We start from the raw sequence: 24,821 nt of genomic DNA on the forward strand, positions 1-24,821 counted from the left end.
CAGTGCAGTTGCTCTATTGCTCTCCAGGTACTGCATGACCCTAGACCATCATGACGTCAGGACTTTGCCCTAATTGGCTCTCATCTATGTTGACGTATATGACGTGTGTTTCGATAAATTTCCATATCCATAAGCGCCTGTCCCTCTTTTCTACACAAGTTTCACATACTTTAAGATAAGTTGAAGCCGTGTGGCCACACCTATGGGGTAGTCAGCATGAAGAAAACTATAAAATCCTTCATGTAACACAACAACTGCTCAGTTCTGTCACTCTACTTGTGGTGATGATGGAGAAGTGGTTAACTGCTGTGTCCAGTGTTATATGTACTATCAAATGTATTTTATTCACTGTGAATTGTGTGGCTATAAGAAAATGCATCATCTTTTGTGTCTTTATGCTTATTGGTTAAATGTAGTCAGCAAATTCCCCTCAGCTGTGATATAATCATGCACCTAAGCACAGTTGTCATCATAATAATTGATAACTGTTGTAACTGTATTGTATTGTTATTGGGCAAGACTTACTATAATGTACCAGACAGACAAAGTTCAAATTTATTTAATGGTGACATTACAAGGAAAACAGAACATGATTATTTACAGTAAGACATTTAGGCTTTTCATCTACTCTTGATAACCCTGGACCATTAATATCCAAATTTGAAGTTGCTATTGTGACAAAGCTGTCACATTCTGTTGTCTCTAAATATGAACTGTCTGTATATATATATATATATATATATATATATATATATATATATATATATATATATATATATATATATATATATATATATATATATATATATATAATAAACTAATCAGATGAATACATCCTCTGCAAAAGACAGGCTTGACAGGGGTCTTGATCCCCGGTCGTTTGCATGTAACACTGCAGCAGTTCCACTGCTTTGATGGACTACTATTTTGAACATCTCAGACTGAATAATTTCCGAAGATAAATATGAGAAAAAGGCCAGCAAAGTTCTCATAGCATCAGGTAAGAAAGCTCATCGCCGTCGTTGTTGATTTTATTCAAACAATAATGGAATTTAAATTTTGGCCACTTCTTCCCAGGCGAGGAAGGCAAACACCGCAAGCTCAGCCAAGTCTTGTCACATCTACGGGAAGAGAGAGTGTCCGACTTCATAGCAGCGTTTGTAGCCCCGCCCCTGCAGTCGCCAGCGGATCTCGCTGATGCCATCTATGGCTGATGCAGTCAGTCAGCAGGAGTTCAACTTGAACGCGCCGAATTACATGTGCGGCCTGTAGCTAGATGCTAAGCGGCAGCACTAGACTCACTCAGAATTCCAGGAAGTTCTGATGTGGATTTTCAAAATAAAAGCCGTCTAAAATGTGACATGGTTGCTGATATTTACCTTTGATTTCAGATATACTTTAAAATAAAACTGCCTGTTTCCACAGACTCATTTCACTTCAGACTGATAGTAGTCAATGTCCAAGTTGCACTCAGATAATTCCAGGAGGATCTGATGTGGATTTTCGAAATAAAAGCCCTGTCAAATCTGTCACTTTTGCTAATATTTCCCTTGGATTTCAGATTTACATTAAAAGAAAACTACCCGTTTCCACAGACTCATTTCACATCAGACTGATAGAACCCATTTTCAGAGTTGCACTCAGATAATTCCAGGAGGACCTGTTTTGGATTTTCAAAATTAAAGCACTCTGAAAATTGAGATTTTTGATAATGTTTCCTTTTGATTCCGGATTTACTTTAAAAGAACACTAGCTGTTTCCACAGACTCGTTTCACTTCAGACTGATAGAACCCATTTTCAGAGTTGCACTCAGATAATTCCAGGAAGATCTGATGTGGATTTTCAAAATTTTCCAAATCCCAATAAAATGCATTTACATTTGTGGTGAAAATGTGACAACGTGTGGAAAAGTTCAAGGGGGATGAATACTTTTAGAATGAACTGTATATAGACAATATCATTTAAATTCAAATGAACAAATCCACATATATAATAGGCTAACTAAAGAATTTAGACAACGAAGCAAACTCTTTAAAGGAAGAGGGACTAGCACTGGTTAAAGACTGTAAAACTATAAGCACACAAGGCAGAAGATAAAAATCTGGCCAACACAGGCCAGGTGAGGGAGCACATGTGGCAGACAGACAAGGAAGAAACACTTTGCGACTGAAACAACAGGACATGGTAGTCTTCCGGGGTGGTTGGGTTGGTGAAATCGGCCCTGCTGAGAGGTGTTTGTGTCAGTCTGAATTTGGAGGGAAAATAATGCTTGAATAATTTGAGGTCAACTCTGAGGTTGAGTACCATCAGTCTGAAGTGAACACAGGCAGATTCCCTGCAATATCAATCTGTATTTGAGGGAAATATTATAAATATTTTGCATTTCACAGGGCTTAAATTTTGAAAATCCACATCAGATCTTCCTGGAATTATCTGCGTGCAACTCTGACATTGAGTACTATCAATCTGAAGAAAAATGAGTCTGTGGAAACAGGTACTGTTCTTTAAAGTAAATCTGAAATCAAAGGAAAATATCAGCAACAAAGCCACATTTTAGAGGGATTTATTTTTGAAAATCCACATCAGAACTTCCTGGAATTCTGAGTGAGTCTCTGAGGTTGAGTTCTATCAGTCTGAAGTGAAATGAATCTGTGGAAACTGGTAGTTATATCGTCTACAGAACTACATGAGTGACACTCTGAGTTGGAGTACTATAAGTCTGAGGTGAAATTTGTCTATGGAAACAGGTAGAGTTCTTTTAAAGTAAATCTGAAATTATAAGGAAATATTATCAACAATCTCCATTTTCAGAGTGCTTTAATTTTGACAGGGCTTTAATTTTGGAAAATCCACATCAGAACTTCCTGGAATTATCTGAGTGCAACTCTGGTTGGGTTCTATCAGTCTGAAGTGAAATTAGTCTGTGGAAACTGGTAGTTGTCTTTTAAAGTAAATCTGAAATCAAAAGGAAATATTGTCAACAAAATCCACATCAGACCATTCTGGAATTACACTAATGACTCTCTAAGGTGGAGAACTATCAATGTGAACAGAAATGAGTCTGCGGAAACAGGTAGTTTTCTTTTAAAGTAAATCTGAAGTCAAAGGGAAATATTAGCAAAAATGTCAGATTTTAGAGGGCTTTAATTTTGAAAATCCACATCAGATCTTCCTGGAATTACCTGAGTGCAACTCTGACATTGAGTACTATCGGTCAGAAGTGAAATTAGTCTGTGGAAACAGGTAGTGTTCTTTTAAAGTAAATCTGAAATCAAAGGGAAATGTTAGCAAAGATTACACATTTGACAGGGCTTTAATTTTGAAAATCCACATCAGAACTTCCTGGAATTATCTGAGTGTGACTCTTAATTGTGAATTTTCCCTTGACTCTGAGAACTTGCAACACACGGAAATAGAGTGGAACATTGTGCCTCTAAATAGAGAAGAAGATGACAGGATCATTATCTTGTTGACTGGAGGCATGTTATATAATGATTTATATGATCCTTTAAAGGGTAGGGTGCACTTCACATCTCCTGTTCCCCAAAATGGTGATGCTTCATTAACCATCAACGACCTGAGGCTGACAGATACAGGGACTTACCAATGCAAGGTGAAAAAGTACATCAGAAACATTATCCGGATTGTAATGGAAAGGCCAAGCAAGCCAGTATGTTACATGGAATGTGAAGCTACAGCTGGTAAGCGCATTGTGCTGAAATGTGGATCGTCACAAGGTACCCCCCCTTCTGAGATACAGATGGTCAGAGACAAGTGGAAACTAGATGTTGCATCGAGATGCCTTTGGTAACACTATTGATGGTACCTTGTATTTACTTAAGATCACAGAGCAGGACTGTGGAACTTACCACTGTACGGTTCAAAATCTTGTCGGTATGGAGGATTGTGAGGTTACAGTCAGTATTACATCACCACAGATCATAAGCTATGGACATGAAGCTATGGCAGCAGCTGTTCCTACCATGGTTGCGGTCATCATCGCTGCCATTACCCTGATTTGCTTCTGCCGCAGAAAGAAACAGAATGAAGAGTTAGTTAGCATTACTAACTTGCCTGCATAAATTACGTAGGCGAGAACGTAGGTGCTGAAGAGGAGTCCTGGTTATCTGCGCTCGATTGCTCTTCCTCAGCTACCCGGATGTCAGTCACAGTAAACTGAATTTGAATTTTGAGAACCAAATTTGAATTTTGAGAACTGAATTTGAATTATGTGAACTGAATGTGAAAATATATGGAGAGCTGAATTTTCCAAACTAATAAATTGAATTTCAAATAATGATATTCAGATTTTATTTTTTTTTTCAAATTAAATACAAATTCAAATTATTAGATTCAAATTCAGTTTTTAATGCATTCATTCAAGTTTAGCTATTCAATTTCAAATATTGACAAGTCAAATTCAGTATCTAGTGGCACATATTTCAGCCTAGTGGCTCGCACAGTGTTGATAGGAGATTTTTTCCCCCACTTTTCCTGGATCATTTTGTTTCCCATAATGTTTAATGATTGCATAACTAAATAATGACAAAAAGTACCTGTAAGACTATTTGTATTATTTATTCAAGAACCTTTAATAATACTGAACAAACTGAGCCATCCAGTGAACAGTATTTTGGTCAAAGATGTGATGATGACAAAAAAGTGATGTAACTAACAGCAAGATATAGTCAACTTGCAGTACTGCAGCAGGTATTCTTCTGGAAAAGAACTACAAAAACAAAACAATAATAACAATACAAATGTAGTCGAAAGTTTCTTAAGAATATAAATGGCTATATCAAAACCTAGATACAATCAGATTAGACTTTTTGTTTCCCCTTCAAAACAAAACATTTCCATTGTTCTCATACTGTTGCGCTGCCAGAACACCCCAGTAGTGCAAACCTGAGTGGGCAGGTTCTTCTTACAAGCGGAGAGAAATCTCTCAAAAGAGAGGGGTAAAAAAAAAAGAAGAAAAAAAAAAGATACATAGCTGACCTTCCCTTTATTGCTGTATTTTAATTAACGTATACATTATTTGATAACTACGTGTTAAATAGATTTTTTTTTTTTTAAAAAAACATATGAAAACTAAATTGGTATCTCCAGGACCACATTTTGCCAGTCAACCAGTCAGCTGAACAGTCATGTCTCCTCCACATCAGTGCTGCATCTTTCCTGGATACCACAGTGTGCAGAGTAACAACACTGTTAGCTTATTTAAGTTTCCTAAGGATGACAACATAAGGAAACGGTGGATCGTCAAAAGGAGCGACTGTGGAGAGTTAGAAATCACCACCAACACCTGTCTCTGCAGTGTCCACTTAGTTATATAGAGTTACAGACTGTCACCAGGTAAAGTCTGGATATCTGAAGAGTCTGTTGACGCTGGTCAGTGGAGCCGAACCGACCCTCTCCGTCTGGGCTTGCGTTCTCCCATCCCGCCGACAGCGCATGCTGTCATCTCCGCTGCCGGCATTATGTGCCTGCCTGCGACCGTCCCGCCGACAGCAGGTGCTCTCACCCCCGCCACCGGCCAGACTTGAGATTCTCTGCGCTGACCCGAACCGGACCGCGGGACGGGTCGGGCCGACATTTCCCATCAATAACCCTTGGGGCGGGTCGGGCCGGCACTTGATCAAGCATTTGTGTGTATGTGTGTTTTGTTATAACTCAAAATAATGACGGTACTTCCAGCTACAAAACGCGCATCTCTCTCCTCCCTCCACGTTGTTTGTGTTGCTGCGTGGTTTTACACGTGAGTGTCCTCGTGCAGAACGTGTGACTTGTCGCGCACGTGACGTCACTCCCCGAGATGCAAGAAGAAAAGCTAAAATAAATATTTTTGCTGAGGAAAATGACAAAAATAACAGTAAGGCACAGTGTAAGTGCACCATGGAGCTTGAGAACGTCCGTTATAACAGCCCACAAAAGGCAATCTCAAAAGTGTCTCCTAAACGCAATCAGCTGGGCTTACGTGAAAGAGTTTGGTTATAGTTAGAAACCAACAAGCACCACTGTGGCATTATTTCATAGAAAACCCCCTAAATTCAAGCCAATTGCTGGCCCTGTGGATCCAGAGGGATTACATCTTCAGTTGTTCGCTATTGTTTTAGTTGGGCTGTGGATTCCAGCATCCACATGAGTTTCTTATTTTTTTTTTTTAATTGAGAACAATTTAAATGTATATATTCATACTGAAGTATGTAGTTATTGGTCTTGGTGTGGACGACCCATTTTAGTATCAATTGAATGAAAGGTAACCTTCTGGTCTTGACTTGAATGACTTGACTTGAATGAAAGATCAGAGGTGTGGAAACTTAAAATGTTTTATATTCAGAAATGCATCCAGCTTCTATTTCAACACCATTTCTCATTTGTGCAAATGTCTTGATCAAGAATCTGCCTTTCTTTCTTGATCTAATCTCACAGACACTCCCCATCTTAGTGATGATGAAGAGAAGCAGCCTCCATCCTGTAAGGGAGGTCAAATTCAGCAGCATTAGTTTGATTGAATCCAAGTCCCTGAAGAAAGCCAAGAGGGTGCAGCAGAGAAACAGACCACACAGTTGTTAGAAAAAGGTAAACAAAGTACACAACTTCGAGCAGGCGTTTGTGCTCAGCCACAGCATCCAAAATGTGCGATCCACTCCAAATTATGAAAGTGATTTCATCAGCATTTGGTAGACGCTCCTATTCATTTTCTGTTCTTGACTAAATCACTAATAGTAATTTTATTAATTTAATCTAAATGATTCTCATCAAATTAGCCTTTGGAATGTTTGTGTATTTTTGGGACATTGTAGTTTCAACTTGTCCCTAAAGCAGCAAAATGTGACTTTCTGCAGAAAGCGATCTGATGGAGCCTCATCCCCAGAACACTTCGGCAGTTAACTAGCGTTACTGTTAATGCTCCTCCATGAACATATTTGTACACTGTAAACAAAGCACAAGTTCAACCTCGGGTGTAAATTTTAAGAGCTTAAACTGCAGAGCTTCTTTTGAACCACTAGATGGGAGCATTGTGCAACTAATATAAAGAGAACAGCTTGTTATTTGATTAGGATGACAGCACTACCAGTGGAAGTGGAGGTGAGTCTGGCATGGAGCAAGCCTAAAATGAGTGAAGTATATGCTTTCAATCTTTCAAAGAAAGATTTGCAAAAGCCTTTACTGAAATGACTACACTGTTGGTCTAACATACTAACATCTGGCTAAACTACCTCATCATCAGGGATTCAAAATACTTTGATTCATTAAGCCAATCAAGCAAATACTGAATGAAACATCATGGATATTATCACTGTGTTACAGTGCAGAGGACCAATTAATTTTTAGACCCCGTGAATTTAATGTTTCCAATGTATTTAAAGAATATTTTCATTTTGCAGTCACAGTTTGGTAAGGTTATGCAACATAAAAGTAAGAATAAGAGATAAACCTTAGGTATTTACATCACGCAACTTGTTAACATTTTCAAAATTCGTTAGATAGTCACAACATCAGTCCAGCTTCATATACCCGCCCATCTCCCATTGCACTATTGCATGCTGATGCATGATTATAGTCACCTGATTAAGGACTGAAATAGAACTGGGTTTGGTGAAACCATCTATAGTAGATAACTGTTACTACCGGACTGAAGACTGTCTTTAAGGTAAGAAAAATGAAAAGGGGGTTTTCGACTGAGATGGTATGAACCTTTTTTAGTGTGGTGTCTTGGACAACGTTGTGGATCTAGGGCATTATGTGACTCAGTGACATGACTTATTTTCTGTAAAGACTGGAGACCATTTTCTCTGCTGTTATCAGGAACGAGGCTGAACGATGGGGCTCATCCAGACAGTTCTAAACATGCTCAGTGTTTGAATGAATGGCACAACCATGTGCCTCAGGATCCTCTACTGCTTTCAGTTTTTATGATTCTCTTTGGTTCTTGCTCAGCTTGTTTTTGTCAGTTTTGTTGCTAAATCACTTTTGGACAGCAGCTTCATTACTCTAGCTCTAGCTTTTTATTTTTCAATCTGCCTGCCTATGTGTCTTGCATTTGGGTCCTCATTATAAAAGCTGTAATAATTGAATCATCATAGACTCTTATGACAGTAGGGTTGGGTACTGAACCCTGTATTTCTAATGGTACTGGCCAAAATACATCAGTACTACCAACTACCAAGTCATATCAAGTCGATCTGTGACAGGTATGTTATAGCACATCTTTACGTTAACATTATAGAGAGAAAGGCTGTGTGAGATGTCTCCCCAGAACTCAGCCAATATGCTGTGGACTTCACTATAACCAATTGTAGGCTATGTGAACTGCATACTTTCAATGAAGAAATATTACAAAATGCATTTTTTGATTCCAAAATAATTTTTATATAACACAGGCTTAGTTCCCTAGCTTGATGTTAACACAAAATGGGAATACTCATTAACACGCTAACAGAGGTTAGCATCGCTGATGAAAATCTACAGATTGTTTACAATGATGTTCACTGACATAAATGTTTAATTCACATACATACCTAAAGCAACATGTGTGCTTATATTTCCTGGTATATAATGTATTATTTATACTTTGAAAACAAGCTTATAGCTGCACACTTCACATTGTTAATTCAATTTTCTGCTGTAGCACTGTGACACTGAGCCTCTACAGCAAGCTCAGGGGGTTTGACTGAATTCAAAATGCCAAATTTAAAAATAAATTTGGTTTTAAAAATACAGCCACCACTAGTGGAGACGCTGTTAGCCAGGAGAGGGCAGCACATATAGAGCGTATATCCTGATGTTTTCTCATGTGTTTTCTATTGTATTTGTTTTTGTAGCAGTAGTTTGATGAGCAAGAACAGCTACAGTGCTCAGCGTAAATGAGTACACCCCCTTCGAAAAGTAATATTTTAAACAATATCTCAATGCACACAAAAACCATTTCCAAAACATTGACAAGACTAAGTTTTATATAACATCTGTTTAATTAACTTATAACATGAAAGTAAAGTTAATAATATAACTTAGAGAACAAAATTTTCAAGTTTACTCAGATGAGGGTGATGCAAAAATGAGTACACCCCACTGAGAGTCTCTGGAGCAAGGCTAAATTTTAGACTACAAATGTCTAATTTAACAATAATCAACCACAGGTGAGTCTAATTATTCATTACACAGGTGTCCAGCAGACAGTTGACTCCTTGAACCCCTTCCCATTTCATGCTGTTAGCAATGGTGCCACGTGGAAGAGAAATGTTTCAAGACCTGAGAAAGAAAATAACTTTTTTCACCGCAAAGGTGAAGGCTACAAGAAGATCAGCAAAGCTTTACTTATCAGTCAGAATACTGTAGCAAACATGGTACAGAAACTTAAAAAGATGGAACTGCAAGCATCTCACAGAGATGTCCAGGTCGTCCACAGAAGTTAACACCTCGACAGGAGCCTCTTCTGATAAGGAGGGTCGAAGAAAATCGGCATGCAAGTTCACTGCAGTTATCCAAGGAAGTAGAAAGCCAAACTGGGGTGACTATTTCCCATGACACAATACGGCGTACACTGCAGAGGAATGGCATGCATGGGTGCTGTCACCTAAAGCCCAGGCACAAAAAAGCCCACCTGGAGTTTGCCAGGGCCCATGTTGACAAAGATGAGGACTACTGGGACTCTATACTTTGGAATGATGAGTCCAAGATAAATGTTTTTGAAACTGATGGCTTCAAAACTGTACGGTGTCGCAACGGTGAGGAATACAAAGAAACATGCATAGTGCCTACAGTGAAACATGGTGGTGGCAGTGTCCTTATGTGGGGTTGCATGAGTGTTGCTGGTGTTGGGGAGCTGCGTTTCATTGATGGCATCATGAATTCACAGATGTATTGCTCTGTACTGAAAGAAAAGATGCTACCATCACTCCTTGCCCTTGGTTGTCGTGCACTTTTCCAACATGACAGTGATCCTAAACACACATCTAAGGCCACTGTTGGATTTCTGAAGAAGAACAGGGAGAACGTGATTCAGTGGCCAAGTATGTCTCCTGATCTGAACCCAATTGAACACCTATGGAGAATTCTGAGGAGACAAGTTGAGCATCACTCTCCATCCAGCATCCAGTCTCTGAAAGAGATAATTCTTGAAGAATGGAAAAAGATTGATGTAGCAAAATGTTTCCAACTTGTTCATTCCATGCCTAGAAGACTTGGTGCTGTCATTAAAAATCATGGAGCCCATACAAAGTACTAGATTTAGTAGTTTTTGTTGTGGGGTGTACTCATTTTTGCATCGCCCTTATTTAAGTAAAACTGAAAAATGTGTAATCTAAGTTATGTTATTGACCTTACTTTCATGTTATAAGTTTAACAGATGTTATATTAAACTTATGTATTCAACATTTTGGAAATTGTTTGTGTTTATTGAGATATTGTTTAAAATGGTACTTTTCAAAGGGGGTGTACTCATTTACGCTGAGCACTGTATATGTAGGAGTTTAGTTCACAAAGTACATATTTTATTCACACTATTATACATTTTATTTTCCACTTTTATGAGGTCAGACCATTGAGTTTAAAAGGACAGTTTAAGTTTATTTAAGGTGAAGGATGATTATTTAAAGGCTCAGTGCATGCCACATGTGTGAGCCTTTATATTAACATCATTTAATATTCAGGGTCTCTATTCATTTAAGCCTAAGATCTCATTTCACTTATTTTATCAATGCAGCAGGAACAGCAAAATGTAGCAGTTTACTAGAAAAGTATTTTATTTACCAGATTTATATGCAGTGTAGCAAGATGCTACAGAAATGAAACTAAGACTGACTGACTTGTGATGTACACTGTTATTGTAAATATGACTCATGATATATTGACTAGAAGTGGATGGTTTTACTGGTTAGAATTTAAATAACTTATTAGTAAAAAAAAAAAAAAAAGTTTGGTAAGAGTATGGAAGTAATACCAGGTGCTGGTATGGTTTCAGATGTGAATGGTACCCAACACAATATGGCAGCAGCACAGAGCAGCGCAGACTTTCACGCTGTGTTTATGTCAGAAACAATGGAGGTTTAATGTCTGAAAGCCCTGTCAGAGTCATGGAATTGGATCTATGGGGCTAATGCCTACAATGCCTACAACATTTTATGGAAGTCTATCCCATGGGCTCTACGTGGTCTTTGTTGCAATCATTCGCATCACTGCTTTGTTTCAACCATAATAATGCATAATGTGCGTTTCATTTAGCCTCATTTGCTAACTCTCTTCTTCACTCTGACTCTGCCAGAAGTTAGAGTGACAGGTGGCCAAATGAAACGCACATTACCTTGAGTAAACTTGAGGAATTCTTTTGGTCTGAACATTTTTAGGTTTTAGGAAAATTGGGACAACTCATCAAAATACATGACAAAGGTGTAGGTGTATAAAAACATTTTACTACAAATATTTTACATGTTAAATTGTTAAATTTGAGAGAGGGAAAGTCAAACCCAGTTTAATTTATTTACAGAAGTAGCTGCTAAATATATCCACAATGTGACATGAGGACTGCAGTAGGTCCAGTAGGACCCACTACCACTGACTTTGGACCACTTGGTCTTCCATTGTCTTACATGTCTCATTTAACTAGAAATGAAGGGATGAAAGCCAGATACTTAGCATTGCAGCTATCCTCTAACACATACGTAGCCCTTTCCTTTCAAATGACATTTTTTTCTTCTCCACCCTTGGCACTCCTACTCCTCTCAGAGCTTCCGTGTCATCCATTTTTAACGTAAAACAAAGCAGGTCACACAGGTAAGTAGGTCACTGCACAGCTGGAGTTCTTGGTCCATCTGGCTTCAGCACATGGTTATGTACTAATTGTATTTCCACTGTGCCAATCGCTCACCTCAGACACCTGGCATGTGCAGACAAGGCACGTTTCCCTGTGGGAAATTGGATCAATGTGCCAAGTTGCCTGTATGTTCTTTGACGCCATCATATCATATTTTAACATTTTCATCACTGGAAAAATTCAAGTCTTACTCATTGCAGGACTATTGCACTTCTTTTTTTAATTATATAACTTCTCTGGCTGCATAGCATCCAAGTCTTTTTTTTCTGTTATCTTGGACTCCTATTTGTCAGTCTTTGGCCTGATCAAGTTGTGTTGCATTTATTTCTCTGTGACTGTGTCTCAAGCTCTATGGAACTGTGGTATTTTGTGACTAATCCATGCAGTCACTGTTTTCACTGTAATGAGTTCTGTTAAGAGATCTATCCATATTAAGATATTTAGTTTGGTCCTGCTTTTCCAGTTTAGGAGGATGGTCCTCTTGGTGACAATCAGGGCGATAAGTTCTAATTTAATACCTTGGTTTGGAAGTGTGACATAAGATGGGCCACCTACTATCATTGGGCAGTGCCAGAGGGAAGCAGATTGAGCCATTACCTGTGTCTGAATGGCGAAAAGTATTTTTGGGTATTATTGTACCGATTAGTACATTCTTTAAAGAGAATGGAAAGCCAAGTTTTGGATTATGTCTTGGAATTGTGTGATAATTCAGTATTTTATGGTTTTGTTAAAAATCAGGGTTGTTCCGAACTGGTGTGTATTTACAAGTTGTTCATGTAGTTAGTGTGCAATATAAAATCTTATGGCCAGTTAAACACCATTAAAGAAGACTTTACTGTTTGTTTAGGGTTGATGATCATAACTGTTTGCATGTAACTCAGGTTCTATTAGTTCAGGCATCTTATTGTATTGAATAGACAATGTGTAGTTACAGCCACTAGAGCGCTCGCTATTAAAATACAACATAAGATGTTTGCAGACAGTGTTGCCAACTTGGCGACTTTGTGACTTTCTGTGACTCTTTTTGAAAAAAGCGACTAGTGACAAATATAGCATCTTTTTCTGGTGTTGTTGGAGACTTTTGAAGACTCTGACGTGAAAGCATGTATCATTTTTACACTTCTTAGCGCGCAGCAGATGCTGCTGCCATGGCCCCTTCCCCATCCCAAAGCACTCGCAGGCGGCCCAGTCCTAGCGCAACAGGACCTCCCAGCTTCAGTCAGAGCAGGAGATGTTCAGCCCTCCTATTTTAAGTGTTAAAAAAGACAGTGTTGCATTTTGACAAAAGGAAGTGAGGACCCAAACACAGATACACACAGGAGGCAGGAAATAGGGGAACAAAAAGCAAGCTCTATTAACCAAGCTGAACTACAAAAACAAGAGACCAAGGAAACCAAACAATGAGTCACTAGGGACAACAGAGAAAAGTAGCAACTAAGAGCTACACAAAGTGCAAAACTAAAGCAAAGTGCAAATCAGTGTGTCAGAGTAGCGAACAGGTAGACACATGATGATGCCGTGATGACGGCAGAACACGAAACGAAGGCCGAGCAACATGAACAACACGTGCCGAGGAAGACAAAGACAGAGGATGATGGACCAAGATGCAGTGACATGAAGACAGACATAACGCACTGACAAAAACAAGACGGAGAACAAAGCACCGACAAACCTAATGAGGGATGAGGAACAGGTGGAGAGTGGAGGGAAACAGCCAGGTAAATGAAGGAACGGAAAAACATCGGGAGGGAAAAACTCACAGAAGGAGCCAACAAGCAAGATGAGACACATGAGGGTAAAATTTCAAAATAAAACAGGAACGAGATCATAAAAACCCTGGGCTCTTAACAGACAAAGAAGCAAACATGAATAGAATCTAGTTGAAAAATCTTTCCTTTTATTATCTATGACCTAATAATTTTCCTGTGTGTAATGTATGCCTGTGTTTATACTCCTGAAAGTCCCTCTTGGAATTAAGCAGTGCTCTGGCAGACCCCCCAGAGTCCTACAACTCAGTGGTTCTCATGTTCAACAAGGGGCTCAAACAACTTCATAACACAGAGGTCAAGACAATAGAGCTGTTGTTACTTAGTCCTGTGGGCCTGAGTTTTTCTGGGGGGAGTGGTGTGATGGTGGAGGTTTTGAAGGAGTATGGCACATAGCATATTTCCAGTTAGGTGATGAAGATTTCTGTGAATGAGAGACAGCGGATTAGCAGATTTCCTCAGGGCGGATAGAGCTTTAGAGTCTGGCCGAGCTGCTTTACCAGGTGCTTGCAGATGGTTCCACTGAGGTGGGCAGTGGAGGTGGAGGAGCCCAGGCCCCTGCTGAGCTGAGGGAGGTGGAGCTGGTGAGCTGCAGCTGGAGAAAACAGTCACAGGGGATGGTGTCAGGACTGTCCCTTCATCTCTTAAAATGACTGGTGAAGAGAAATGGCAAATGCATAGAAAAATAAATATACATTTCATTCCATATCATGTTTCTGGAAAACCCTTAAGTGAATCCATTGATTGCAATTCCAAATTGTTGAAGCTTGTCAAATCCATCAAATGTGGCAGACATAGATTGGACCGTGGCTGCCGTACCCACGCCTTCACTGTCTGTTTCTTGTCCTCAGATTAACACCTTCGCCATCCACCCATTCTTCTGTGAAACACAATTCCAAGCAACCAACATTTTTGGTGCATCCATCTATAACCATGAGACTGAGCAGATGATTCCAGTTGCTGCTCAGTGTGCTCACAATCAATCTCCACGTTAAACTGAAAAGAGGCGATCAAGCAATGAACTGCTATTTTTCGTCTTGTGTTAAAGTACCTCATAATTATGACTTTTTTTTATATCACAGCTCTGACTTTTAATTTCATATCGTTATTCTTATTATTTTTAGGGGGCCAAGCCCAAGGGGCCGAGGGAATGCATATGCAAGCATACACGTTTCCTAGGACCAGCGGTGCTAGGAACCCTATTGTAATTTTTATTTTTCTCCGGCTAAAAGTGGTGCTGCAGGCTAAACTGTGCAAGTGGGTGTAATGCGGAAGACGTAGCTGGCCGCTGGAGCCACGTCAAACCAACCAATAGAAACTCTTCTCTCATCCACCCAGCGTAGGCCCCGCCCATCAAGTGCAGTTTAATTCGCGAGCAAAACTTTAGAACTTGAAAGCAAAGAGGACTGAATTGCAAGCAAGACGGTCATATGTTTTTACTTACAAACATTAGTTTTGATTAAAGTTGAAGAAATATGTTCTCTCATATTTTTTTTGTTCAAATTGCAACCTATTCTGTTTTGACCTAAGAAAAAAAAATATGATTGCCACTTACGCTTTTTTGCTCTCAAATCTCTTTTTTGGTTTCACATCTATTTTATTTGATTGAAGAATAAAGGAACAAAATTCCCTCCATAGATATTCCGGTGTAACCTTGACACCGAGTACGACCCCCCCAGAGATAAAGTTTGCAGACCGCTAGCTTACGTAGTTTTAGCATCCTCGGAAAGGTCCGCACAATACACTGCTGTAAATGGGTCCAAGTATAAATCGCTAACAAACAGGGTCCCAGCACATATTTGTAGGTATCAAACATTTGAGATCGTTGCTGGCTTTGTCGGAAAAAATACTCTGTGTCAAGGTGCGTTAGAACATGCTTACACCGGAATATCCCTTCAAGATTATGGACTCATGTGTCCACACCTGCTTCTTTTCAATATACAACCCATATAATGAGCCATCATGTTTATCCTATTCTTGCCCATCACGCACCTGTGCGGGCGGTGCGTGAGGCAGGCGGGCTGCCATCCTTGTATGGTCCGCGGTTCCTTCCTGGCAGCCTCAGTCTGGAGAGGACAGCAGCACGCAGCGCGGCTCGCTCCGCTCGTCCTCCGGCAGTGCCGCTGCGCTCCACGCTCAGCCTGCTTTTTTCTGGAACACTCCGTTTTTAACCGACACAAATACTCGTCGTCGGTACCGGCTGGAGGATTGTTTTTTTTTTTCTTTATGTCCTCCTCTGATGTTTTTCTACCTCGCGCGTTTCCCTCGCCAGTCAGTCGGTGGAATGGTCTGCGTTTTCTCTCCTGAGTCGTTTCCCCTTCAGCATGGGAACTGCGGTGTCTAAAAGGAAGAATCTGAGGAGTGATGCCATATCGTCCGTGGCCGCTAAAGTTCGGTGAGTAGCTTCGTCCGGGGTTCGCGGTGGCCGGGGTCGAAGCCCTCGAAAACCGCAAGGAGCAAATGTGCGCAATGGAGAAGTCTGCTCCGTCTCTCTGACTTTCTGCCATTTGTTCCATTTATTACTATGAAGTGATTATTCTTTATGTTTACATAGGCGTTTCAAATAGATCTTTTTCTCCTTTTTTTTTTTTTTAATACACTTTGACGAAGGATGAACTCCTCATGAATCCAGCTGATAAAAGAAACAGAAAACCTTGGATTCATTATTAATTGTTATTAAACCTTTTGGCTGTGATCTGGCTTTCATATATCTGTTTCTCCCATATTAACCGGCATTATGGTATGGTATTATAATAGCCTACACTATTGTGCACAGTGGCACATATAGACATAATTATGACTTATAAGGAAAGGCTTCGTTTGAGAGCTGAAACCATTATGTGTTTACTCTGTTCGTCTCTGTTTGACATCTTTAAACTGTCTAAGTGTGTTTTGGACTGTTCACTGTTTCACTATTGACTGATTTTTGTAGACAAAGTGATTAATAACATCTATTAATGGCCTGTTCGAAAAGATGTCAAAAATAATGATAATGGTAATAAGTAAAAAGGCTGCCAAAGTGAAAAGAATTCAAGTGAATAATTGATTTAATGAATCAACACAATGACCCGCATATTAAACACCATACTTAGCAAAAAATACAAAAAAAAAAAACCAACAACAACAACTTAGAATTAAGTAAAAGTGATTTCTGGCAGTCTTACACTCAGTTGTAGACTACTTCAGATTGATCTTTATATCTCTGCCTAACCATGTTAACATAATCAAAACATCATTACCACCAAAAATATCAGGAGCAAACCCCTCCATCTGACCCCTGTTCCGACTGTATTTTCTTTGTTTAATGACATACTTATGGACCTGGATTCACTGGACTTGTGACTGATTGTGACATTTAACTCTGAGTTTATGAGTCATGCAGTGAAAAGGATTGGTGTCATGTGGGTATTGTGTGTGTTCTCAGTCTGAAGGCAGGATGACTAATGTTCTGTGGTAGGAGATGTGGTCTGTGTTGCCCACTTACTGACCTCGGGAGGGAGAACACAGACGAATGAAGTATTTCTGCTCTCAGAAGTAGATCTGCTCGTGCACACAACGTATGACCTTTCCATCTACTTACACACTCAGCACCACACTGCCTTATGCATATATTCTAAAACTCTTTTTTTTTATTTCTTTATTTTCACATTAATCTCACAGTAACTCTCAGTAAATCACGATGGCTGCAGCTAGTGCCCTGAACACAAGGCAGCCTCGCTGCTGCACTCTCTGGTACTCTCTCTGCCTTTGTTCATTTGTTGTGTTTAAAGCTGCTCCTCGAGAAGATATTCGTTCAGTTGTTGTCCTTGTTTGTGGCTGTTTGTCTATTTGAGCACAAATACACTGAAAGCAATGTAAAACTGGAGTCAAATGACTTGTACGTATACACGGTACTTAGCCAATAAAGCAGATTTTGATTCTGTTCCTCTGTGTTCAGGCAGCAGTGAGTGCACTATTCAGTAAGTGCTGAGACTGAAAGAGAACTAGTTCCTCTACCACTGTCAGAACATTGTTAATGACAGACCAACCAGGGCTTTGTTGCTCGGTAAAGTTTTCTGATTTGGGATTTGTTATTAATGGAGACCTGTGAATCAGCATGTAAGAGCTAAACCATGGGCACCGCACATACATCTGACAATGCATAGGATTCAGGACACACCAGGTAAATTGGGACATCTATTCATCTAAGTGTTTGCAGGGATGTTAATATGTTCAAAGTGTGCATGCAAAAGAAGCTAAATTGCACTGACGTTAGCATCAAAGATCTCACTAACCATAGCATGCATACATTAAAAAAATCAATAACTTGAAACAATATTAAAATGGGATCTCTGATGAATTTTAACTTGCTTAGTCTTACATGCTCCATGATTCAGGCAACTGTCTGTCTTCCACTGTGTCAGTGATCAAACCAAACAGCCAATTAAAAGTTCATGGTTAGCATTCAAATGACAAGAGGAAAGAATGTATCAGCCACTGCCTATTTTATCCCTTTGTGGACTCGCATCATGTGCGTCTAGATTTCATGTGCACGAGTATTGACACATATTAAACATCTCTCTATAAAAACAAGGAATCTCTGTCTGTCTGTCGGCGTGTGTTTTCCTCAGATATCTCTGCGGATCAGAATCAGACTGACCTGAGAGTTTCCACAGGGCTGCTGCGTGGTTCAAGGGTGTGCACCGTCTCATTGCTTTACCAATTCCGCTATTATTGTCAACTGTAGCCACCATAGCCACATGTGCACCAGAGCCAATCACTGCAGAGCTCACTTCCACGACATACCTTAAGAAACAAGCGGATTTATACCTGCAGCAGTACGAGCTGGACTGGGATTTTGCCGGCGGTTCGGTCCCGTTCTGTGCATCTAAAGTGACTGTTGTGTATTAATGAGACTAAACGAGTCCGGACCGAGTCTGTTCCGGTCTGAGGAGATCTGGATACGCGAGGACAACAAAGTGATATCAGAATCTGTGGATGTTTGTGTGTAGCTAGCTGCTAGCCCACCCCCACACGGCCCACCTCCCGAGTCGACGGACGCACCGGCAGGTCCAAAACTGGACTTAGGGTAAATAATGTCCACCACGCTTTTTCGCGAACATTGCCATCATGTTTGCTTTGTGTCTGATGCAGGAAGAAACGGTAAAAACAGGCTTTTGTCACAAAAGTGTCTGCAAGCAGCAAGTTTGGTTGCTGAGGAACTGAGGAAGTTGTGTGAGGGACGCCGGCGGTGATACATGATGCGACAGAGATGGAAAGTTTTGAGAGTTGAGAGATTTGTGACATATAGCGTGTATGGAGTGTATAGTTAGTATGTTATATGATGTTTAGTGTGTAGTGTGTTTAGTGTGTAGTGTTGTCATTTTTTTGTGTTGTGAGTCAAAACAAGAAGGAGACGGCTGAATGTGGAACAGGCAGACCTTCAAACACAACCTCATTTGGCATTCATCCATGAAAAAGCTACATAATCTCCCACTTTTCTATAGGAATATATGCAAGTAGAGCAGCCACACTAGATCAAGTTGAGCAATTAGAAATAAGAATCCCTTTGCTTTTTTTTCCACTGAAAAGGTAGAAGACATATATTCATTTTACTTGATGGACCACATCCACATAATTATGAATCCAAGAGACAGGAACCGGCAAGAATGAGAAAAATAAGAGCCATGTGTAAGAGAAGAACCTGTGGAGAACTGGTCAGGTGATTGGTGATTGACGTTAGCTGATGACTGTGTCGCTTTATTTCTTAGTGTTTTAACATTTATTACATTCCAGGCCGTACCAAAACAAGCAACCATTATTCTACACTTGGACCATCACTTGTTTAATTGTCAGACCAAACCGTAATTTTGTTTATGGTATTCTACCACAGAGGGAATGGAAAGTGAGGGAGAGAGGGGCAGTGTTTCCTAAAATTTGAGACTATATTTTTGCATCAGTTATGCAAGAGTAAACACAAGCATGAAGTCCTGTGGACTTGTTATCCTCACAGGCCTGCACAATGTAATAATATGTACATAACTGTATGACATCTGTGTGGACTGACTGTCAACACTGCCTCATGTGACTGGAAAAAGCGTGGAGAATTTTTTTCCAAACTGAATTTCCCCCCAAAATTTTACTTGCATGTGGCAAAAAGTCATGTATTTACTTTTCAACCTACACACTGTTCCTCAACCTTGTTTGTCCAGACTTGGTATAAGTGTGCGCACTGGTGAACGACCTCAGCATGAGAAGTCACAAGCGGGCCTGTAGCTACCATTGGACACACCAAGATCATGTCCTTGGTATTTTTTCTGGGTCTTTGTTGAAAATGTAAATATATCCATTTCCAAAAATGTTAAATTAACGGGGCACTATGTAGTTTTGGAGAAGAAATTCAAACTTAGAATTTGAATATCTAAAATATCAATGAGGTAATAATACAAACAAAATGAATCTGTACTTTTCCATAATTGATTTAACAAACTGTTCCCAGGTCCCAGAACACTGTTTGAGGTGGCAGGGTCCAACACAGGTGCTTTATAGCTACGCAATGGGGCGTGGCCGGGCAAGCCGGTGGGTCTTAAAGAAATATCCAAGTACCCTGACAAGCAGCGGGGTCACATCCCCGTACATATGGAATATGTAACGGAGTGGAGAGATAGTCTCGAGACGATAGAGAACAGCCACTGCAGCTGTGCTCCTCTGCTCTGTCTGACAGTGGAAGTGATTTCCCTGCAAAAAAACAAAAATAATTAAGAATAATTAACTGAAAAATCCCATTATATCTTCAGTAATTCTAACTCTCAAAATGCATTAAGACTTCAAATAATTGCCCTCACACTCTCCTAGCAGAGCTAGAGGATATGACCTCAGTATTTCTTCAGTCCAGGCCCTGGTCAGAAGTGCAGCATAAAGTGTCTCTTCAACATCAGGGAGCTCTCTGTCCTGAGAAAGCTGAGTGTAAGCCAGGTTTGATTGTTTCCCTCTCTCATCCCTTTCCTGTTTTGTCTCTGCTCGAATGAATCGCACACCAGCCAGGTGGACAAACATAAATATGCTGTGAAGAATTTAAGACCAGCATGCAGGATTTTGGCCATATTCAGAATGTTGTCATTAACTTGAAGTTAAACATGGAACTAATTATTATACCTACAGTCAGGCCATCCAGTTATTTTCCATCACAGTATAAAAGAAGACATGTATTGTACAGTGTGAATTGCTCAACACTGCTTTTTAATACACCCAAGGGTTGTGCAGGGAAAAGATGAGAAAGGTCAAAAAGTTTTATGAGCATCAGCAGGGTCTCTTTGTCTTTTACTGTGCACTTAATTTTGCATTTAATATCTATGTTTTGTTTTGTTTTTTTGTCTCTGAAGTGGGTGAAAATGTGTTTTCCTTTATGCACTGTGTCTGAAGCACTTAGTGATGGCCCAAACTGCTTCTCTGTCCTATTTATTATTAATATTTCTAGAACAACACACCAAAACCAGGCCGTCTGCTTTGATCAGCCACTTGAAAGGAAACATAGGGAGCACTTTAGGGATAATGTTGGTTTTAATATTTCAAGAATGTTTGTCACGTCTGAAAGGAATCGCACAGCAAAGGTTTTCTGGCAGTAATTGTTTCCATTTTGGTGAAAATATGACTTCATGGTCTCTTCTACAAGTCTGAGTCAGCCTGTCCTCATCACTGCACAGATTAGCTTCAGCCATGAGTCAGTGTGGCTATTAGCTATAGAACATCTGGGTCCCCTCTCCAAAACATAAAAATGTTAGAAACATGTGTGGAAAGGCCATAGACCTCACAATTTTAACACTGACAGTGCTGAAACACAGTATTTAGCATCTATAAGTACAGTATGTTAGATTTATTGCAGTACTAATTGCCCATACAAGTAAGAATTCACTTCATGATCCTGGTTATAGAGCCTTGCATGATGAGGCACCAGCCTCCATTCAATAGATCCCAATGTCTTATGATCAAGTAGGACTCTGAGGTCCACTCACCAAGGTTTGCCAACTTTTCCTAACTCCAGGCAAAAGGCAAAAGGTGTTGCTCCCTCTGCAACAATGAAGTTAAAATGACCATAGACTTGTGTGATGAACTGCTGGGAAGGATTCTCTATTGTCTGCACGTCATAAGATAAGCTGTACCTTTATTGAGCCCCCATAGGAGAGAGTTCCATTTGGCATTGCAGCAGAAGGGAACGAACACTGAAAACTATACAATATTAAAAGTAGCAACATGAGGTAGCAGTTGACTAGGACATATATAAACTAATATAATATAAAATAAAAATATAATCAAATAAATAGATTAAGTACAATAAAATAGAAATGTTATATACTGTACACTTGTGCTCTGTGTGCATATAACTGGGCAATATTTACATAAATATGCAATTTGCAAAAAAAATCTTGAGGTATAAATATAGAAAGTACACTCATACAGGCAGGTTATATATGTGTAATATTCGTCAATAACTGTGACCCCCAGATTCCAGCTGGCTGTGGAATTTGTCATGGCTATGATGCGATACCCAGAGTTGATCATGGTCGTCCTACGCAAAGCTAATGTTTCCACCGGCCGGGACACAGCAGGGTCCAAGAAGTTCTCCACTCTGCACCACAAAGTCTCCGTATCATCTGTGATGCGGCCAACAATTGAGGAGTCGTCTGTAAAGCCTGCAAACTTCCCAAGCTGAAGCAGAACAATGGGTAGAGGGTACAATTGTCCCTGGAGTGAACCGGACAACTAGCCTTGCAGCCTAACATACTGTCAAGTACTTCATAATTCATATCACATCCTGGTCCACCTGCATCCCTTAGATTTTCCCTAGATTTTTTCAGGGACACTGTCCAGCCACTGTGTGTGTGTGTGTATATATAGTGAGGTGACATTGAAACCGTTTCAGTTATTCAATAGTGGTATGTATCAATATTTTGATTTCTTTCACAACAGTAGTGGGCACCATTTGGGCTGGGCTTTTTACATGTCATGCCAGGTTGGAATGTCCACTCAGAATGACTGTTTTGCCTGTGTAAGTGTCAACAATAACTTGGCATGGAAATTTTGTAATCTGAAGTTTTCCTCAAGAAGTACAGTCGTACTCCACCAGTCGTACTCCACCAGTCGTACTCCACCAGGGTGGAGATGTGTGAATTCTATAGCAGGTTCTCTGTGATTCACAATTGAGTATTAGGATGAACTAATTATAGTCAGGATGTCACTATTTCACTGATTAAGAGTGATTGGAGAGAATATATTTTTCATTAAGGAACAATTAAGAAATGTGTAAGCTTAATTAAAGTTATTGTTGTTTTTTATCTGTTTTGTGTTCACTACATATCAATAGTTGTGATTCAATTAATTTGTCATGCTTTTTAAACAGAGTAGATCAGTATTAGACAGGTAAAAATACTTTGTCATTTCTCTGTATAAAGGCTGTGACTTGGCTGGCAGTAAAGGGCCAAGAAGAAACGTCTTGCTTAAGAGTTCGACCAAATGACTTAAGTCACATGACTGTGTAAAGACAGTTCCCACCACATCGTATGTGTGTAGCATAAATTGACAACAATTTGCAACACTTAAATGTTGAACAACCACTTATTAACTCTGATTCCAATCCTCAGAAGTACACTCATGCTGTAATAAATAGACAAGTGCTTGAGGTAACTATGCGCTCAAACAATACTTGTCATGCACTGTGTGCACAAAGGTCTTTACATGCAGAAAACACATGTCAAGACACATGGACAAAAGCAAAACCACTCAGTCAAACTAGCAGAGGACCTTCTTTGCAGTGTGCCAGCTCTATCCCTTTCATCACTATGCCATTAGAGGTTAACATCTCCCAAGGCATCCATTTACTGCACTATCCATATGTGCTCCATATATACTGTACATTTCATCTCCCTCCTTCACATACTGAGTGAAGAAATGGGAGAAGTCTGGAATATGACCAGCTCATAAGGGAATAATATTATCTAATTTCGTAATAATATGTCTCCTCTCTGACCCCCCTCCACTCCTTATTTATTACTCTTTCCTTCCTAGTATGCCTCCTTTCTTCCTCCCACTTCCCACTCCCTTCTTACTTTCTATTTTGGTCTTATAAACACATCTTCCTTTTGTCACCATGTTCTTCCTCCTCCCCCTCCTCATGTCACATGTCTGAAAACATGCAGTAGCATAAAACTCTAAAAGCACAGAGCAAAGCGGCTGGTGCAGCTGCATGGGGTCATGACAATATGGTGCATAGCTGGATGGAGGCCAACTGTGATGTATTATTAAAAACTCTCTGACACGTGTTATATATTTGGTCTCTGAAAACATGTAACAGCCGGTAAGGGTAAGAAATAAATGGATGCTTTTAAAAACTGAGCTGAATGCCATCATAAAGCTTGTTAGATGAATATGTCCTGAGGAGCATGTTGAGCCTTTGCTGTGGTGAAATTTCACGAGAGCCACTGTGAGAATGAATATGTGTGTACTATATGAACGTGTGTTGGCATGTGTGTGTAACCTTTCTCCAGTCCTTGTAAGAACTCAGTCTCATCACATGCTGTACAGTGTGCCAGGCCTTTATATGAAGCAGGTTTGTATCGGAGGATAGCTTTTATTCTCTCTGATAAGTTTCTGTATAATTGGTCATTGGTACGAACCCTAGTTTAGATCAACTCCTGTTTGCTTTGTTGAAGTTACTGCATTCTGTTGCTAAAACAAACTCATACAGATGAATGACATGCTGGAAAAAAAAACAAAAAAAACTGCAATTATTTCAAAGATATTTCAATCTGATTCAAGATACATGGGAATGATCATTTATGCATCACAGTTTCCCTTTTTATTGAAAAAATCTATACCAGACAAATCTATGATGTACTTCATTATCATTTTTGTCACAAGTTTATATTTCTACAAAAAAAACTAAAGCTTCTGTGAGAGAAATAACAAGAAATAACAATAACCTCAATGGATTTACAAAGATAATATTACAATGGAGGATGTTTAAAGGACTTCCCAAACTTAAATAAATTCAAATATTGTTTTGGTATTATAAAATCCATTAACTGATATGAAACTGAATGAAGCTATGCAAGTAGCTAATAAAACAAAATGTTTATTCAACACATTAAAATGATATTAGTTTCTTGTAATGTACAACTGTGGACCACAGCTAATTTCTTTAAACATGAGTTTCAAGCAGAAGTGCAGTATAATATCAGTCTTGATAAGACTTCCATGCTCTTTC

General features: G+C 39.6%; 1 protein-coding gene and 1 long non-coding RNA gene across 5 annotated transcripts in view; one reads left to right on the forward strand and one right to left on the reverse strand.

Moving 5' to 3' along the window:
* Positions 1–13,146: 13,146 nt before the first annotated feature.
* LOC119020089 lies at positions 13,147–15,710 on the reverse strand. Its single transcript, XR_005075232.1, has 3 exons — positions 15,575–15,710; positions 14,083–14,235; positions 13,147–14,006 (listed from the first exon to the last, which is right to left on the reverse strand). It is a non-coding gene; the product is annotated as an uncharacterized LOC119020089 (long non-coding RNA).
* A 136-nt stretch (positions 15,711–15,846) lies between these two features.
* nsmfb (NMDA receptor synaptonuclear signaling and neuronal migration factor b) overlaps positions 15,847–24,821 on the forward strand; it is a 52,957-nt gene continuing 43,982 nt past the window's right edge. For all 4 annotated transcript variants that reach the window (XM_037099186.1, XM_037099189.1, XM_037099187.1 and 1 more), the window contains exon 1: positions 15,847–15,977. In XM_037099186.1, coding sequence (XP_036955081.1) covers positions 15,907–15,977 — 71 coding nt within the window. In that variant the 5' untranslated portion in view covers positions 15,847–15,906. The remainder of the gene's footprint in view (positions 15,978–24,821) is intronic.

This window comes from Acanthopagrus latus, chromosome 5, assembly GCF_904848185.1.
Source record: "Acanthopagrus latus isolate v.2019 chromosome 5, fAcaLat1.1, whole genome shotgun sequence".
Lineage (NCBI taxonomy): Eukaryota > Metazoa > Chordata > Actinopteri > Spariformes > Sparidae > Acanthopagrus > Acanthopagrus latus.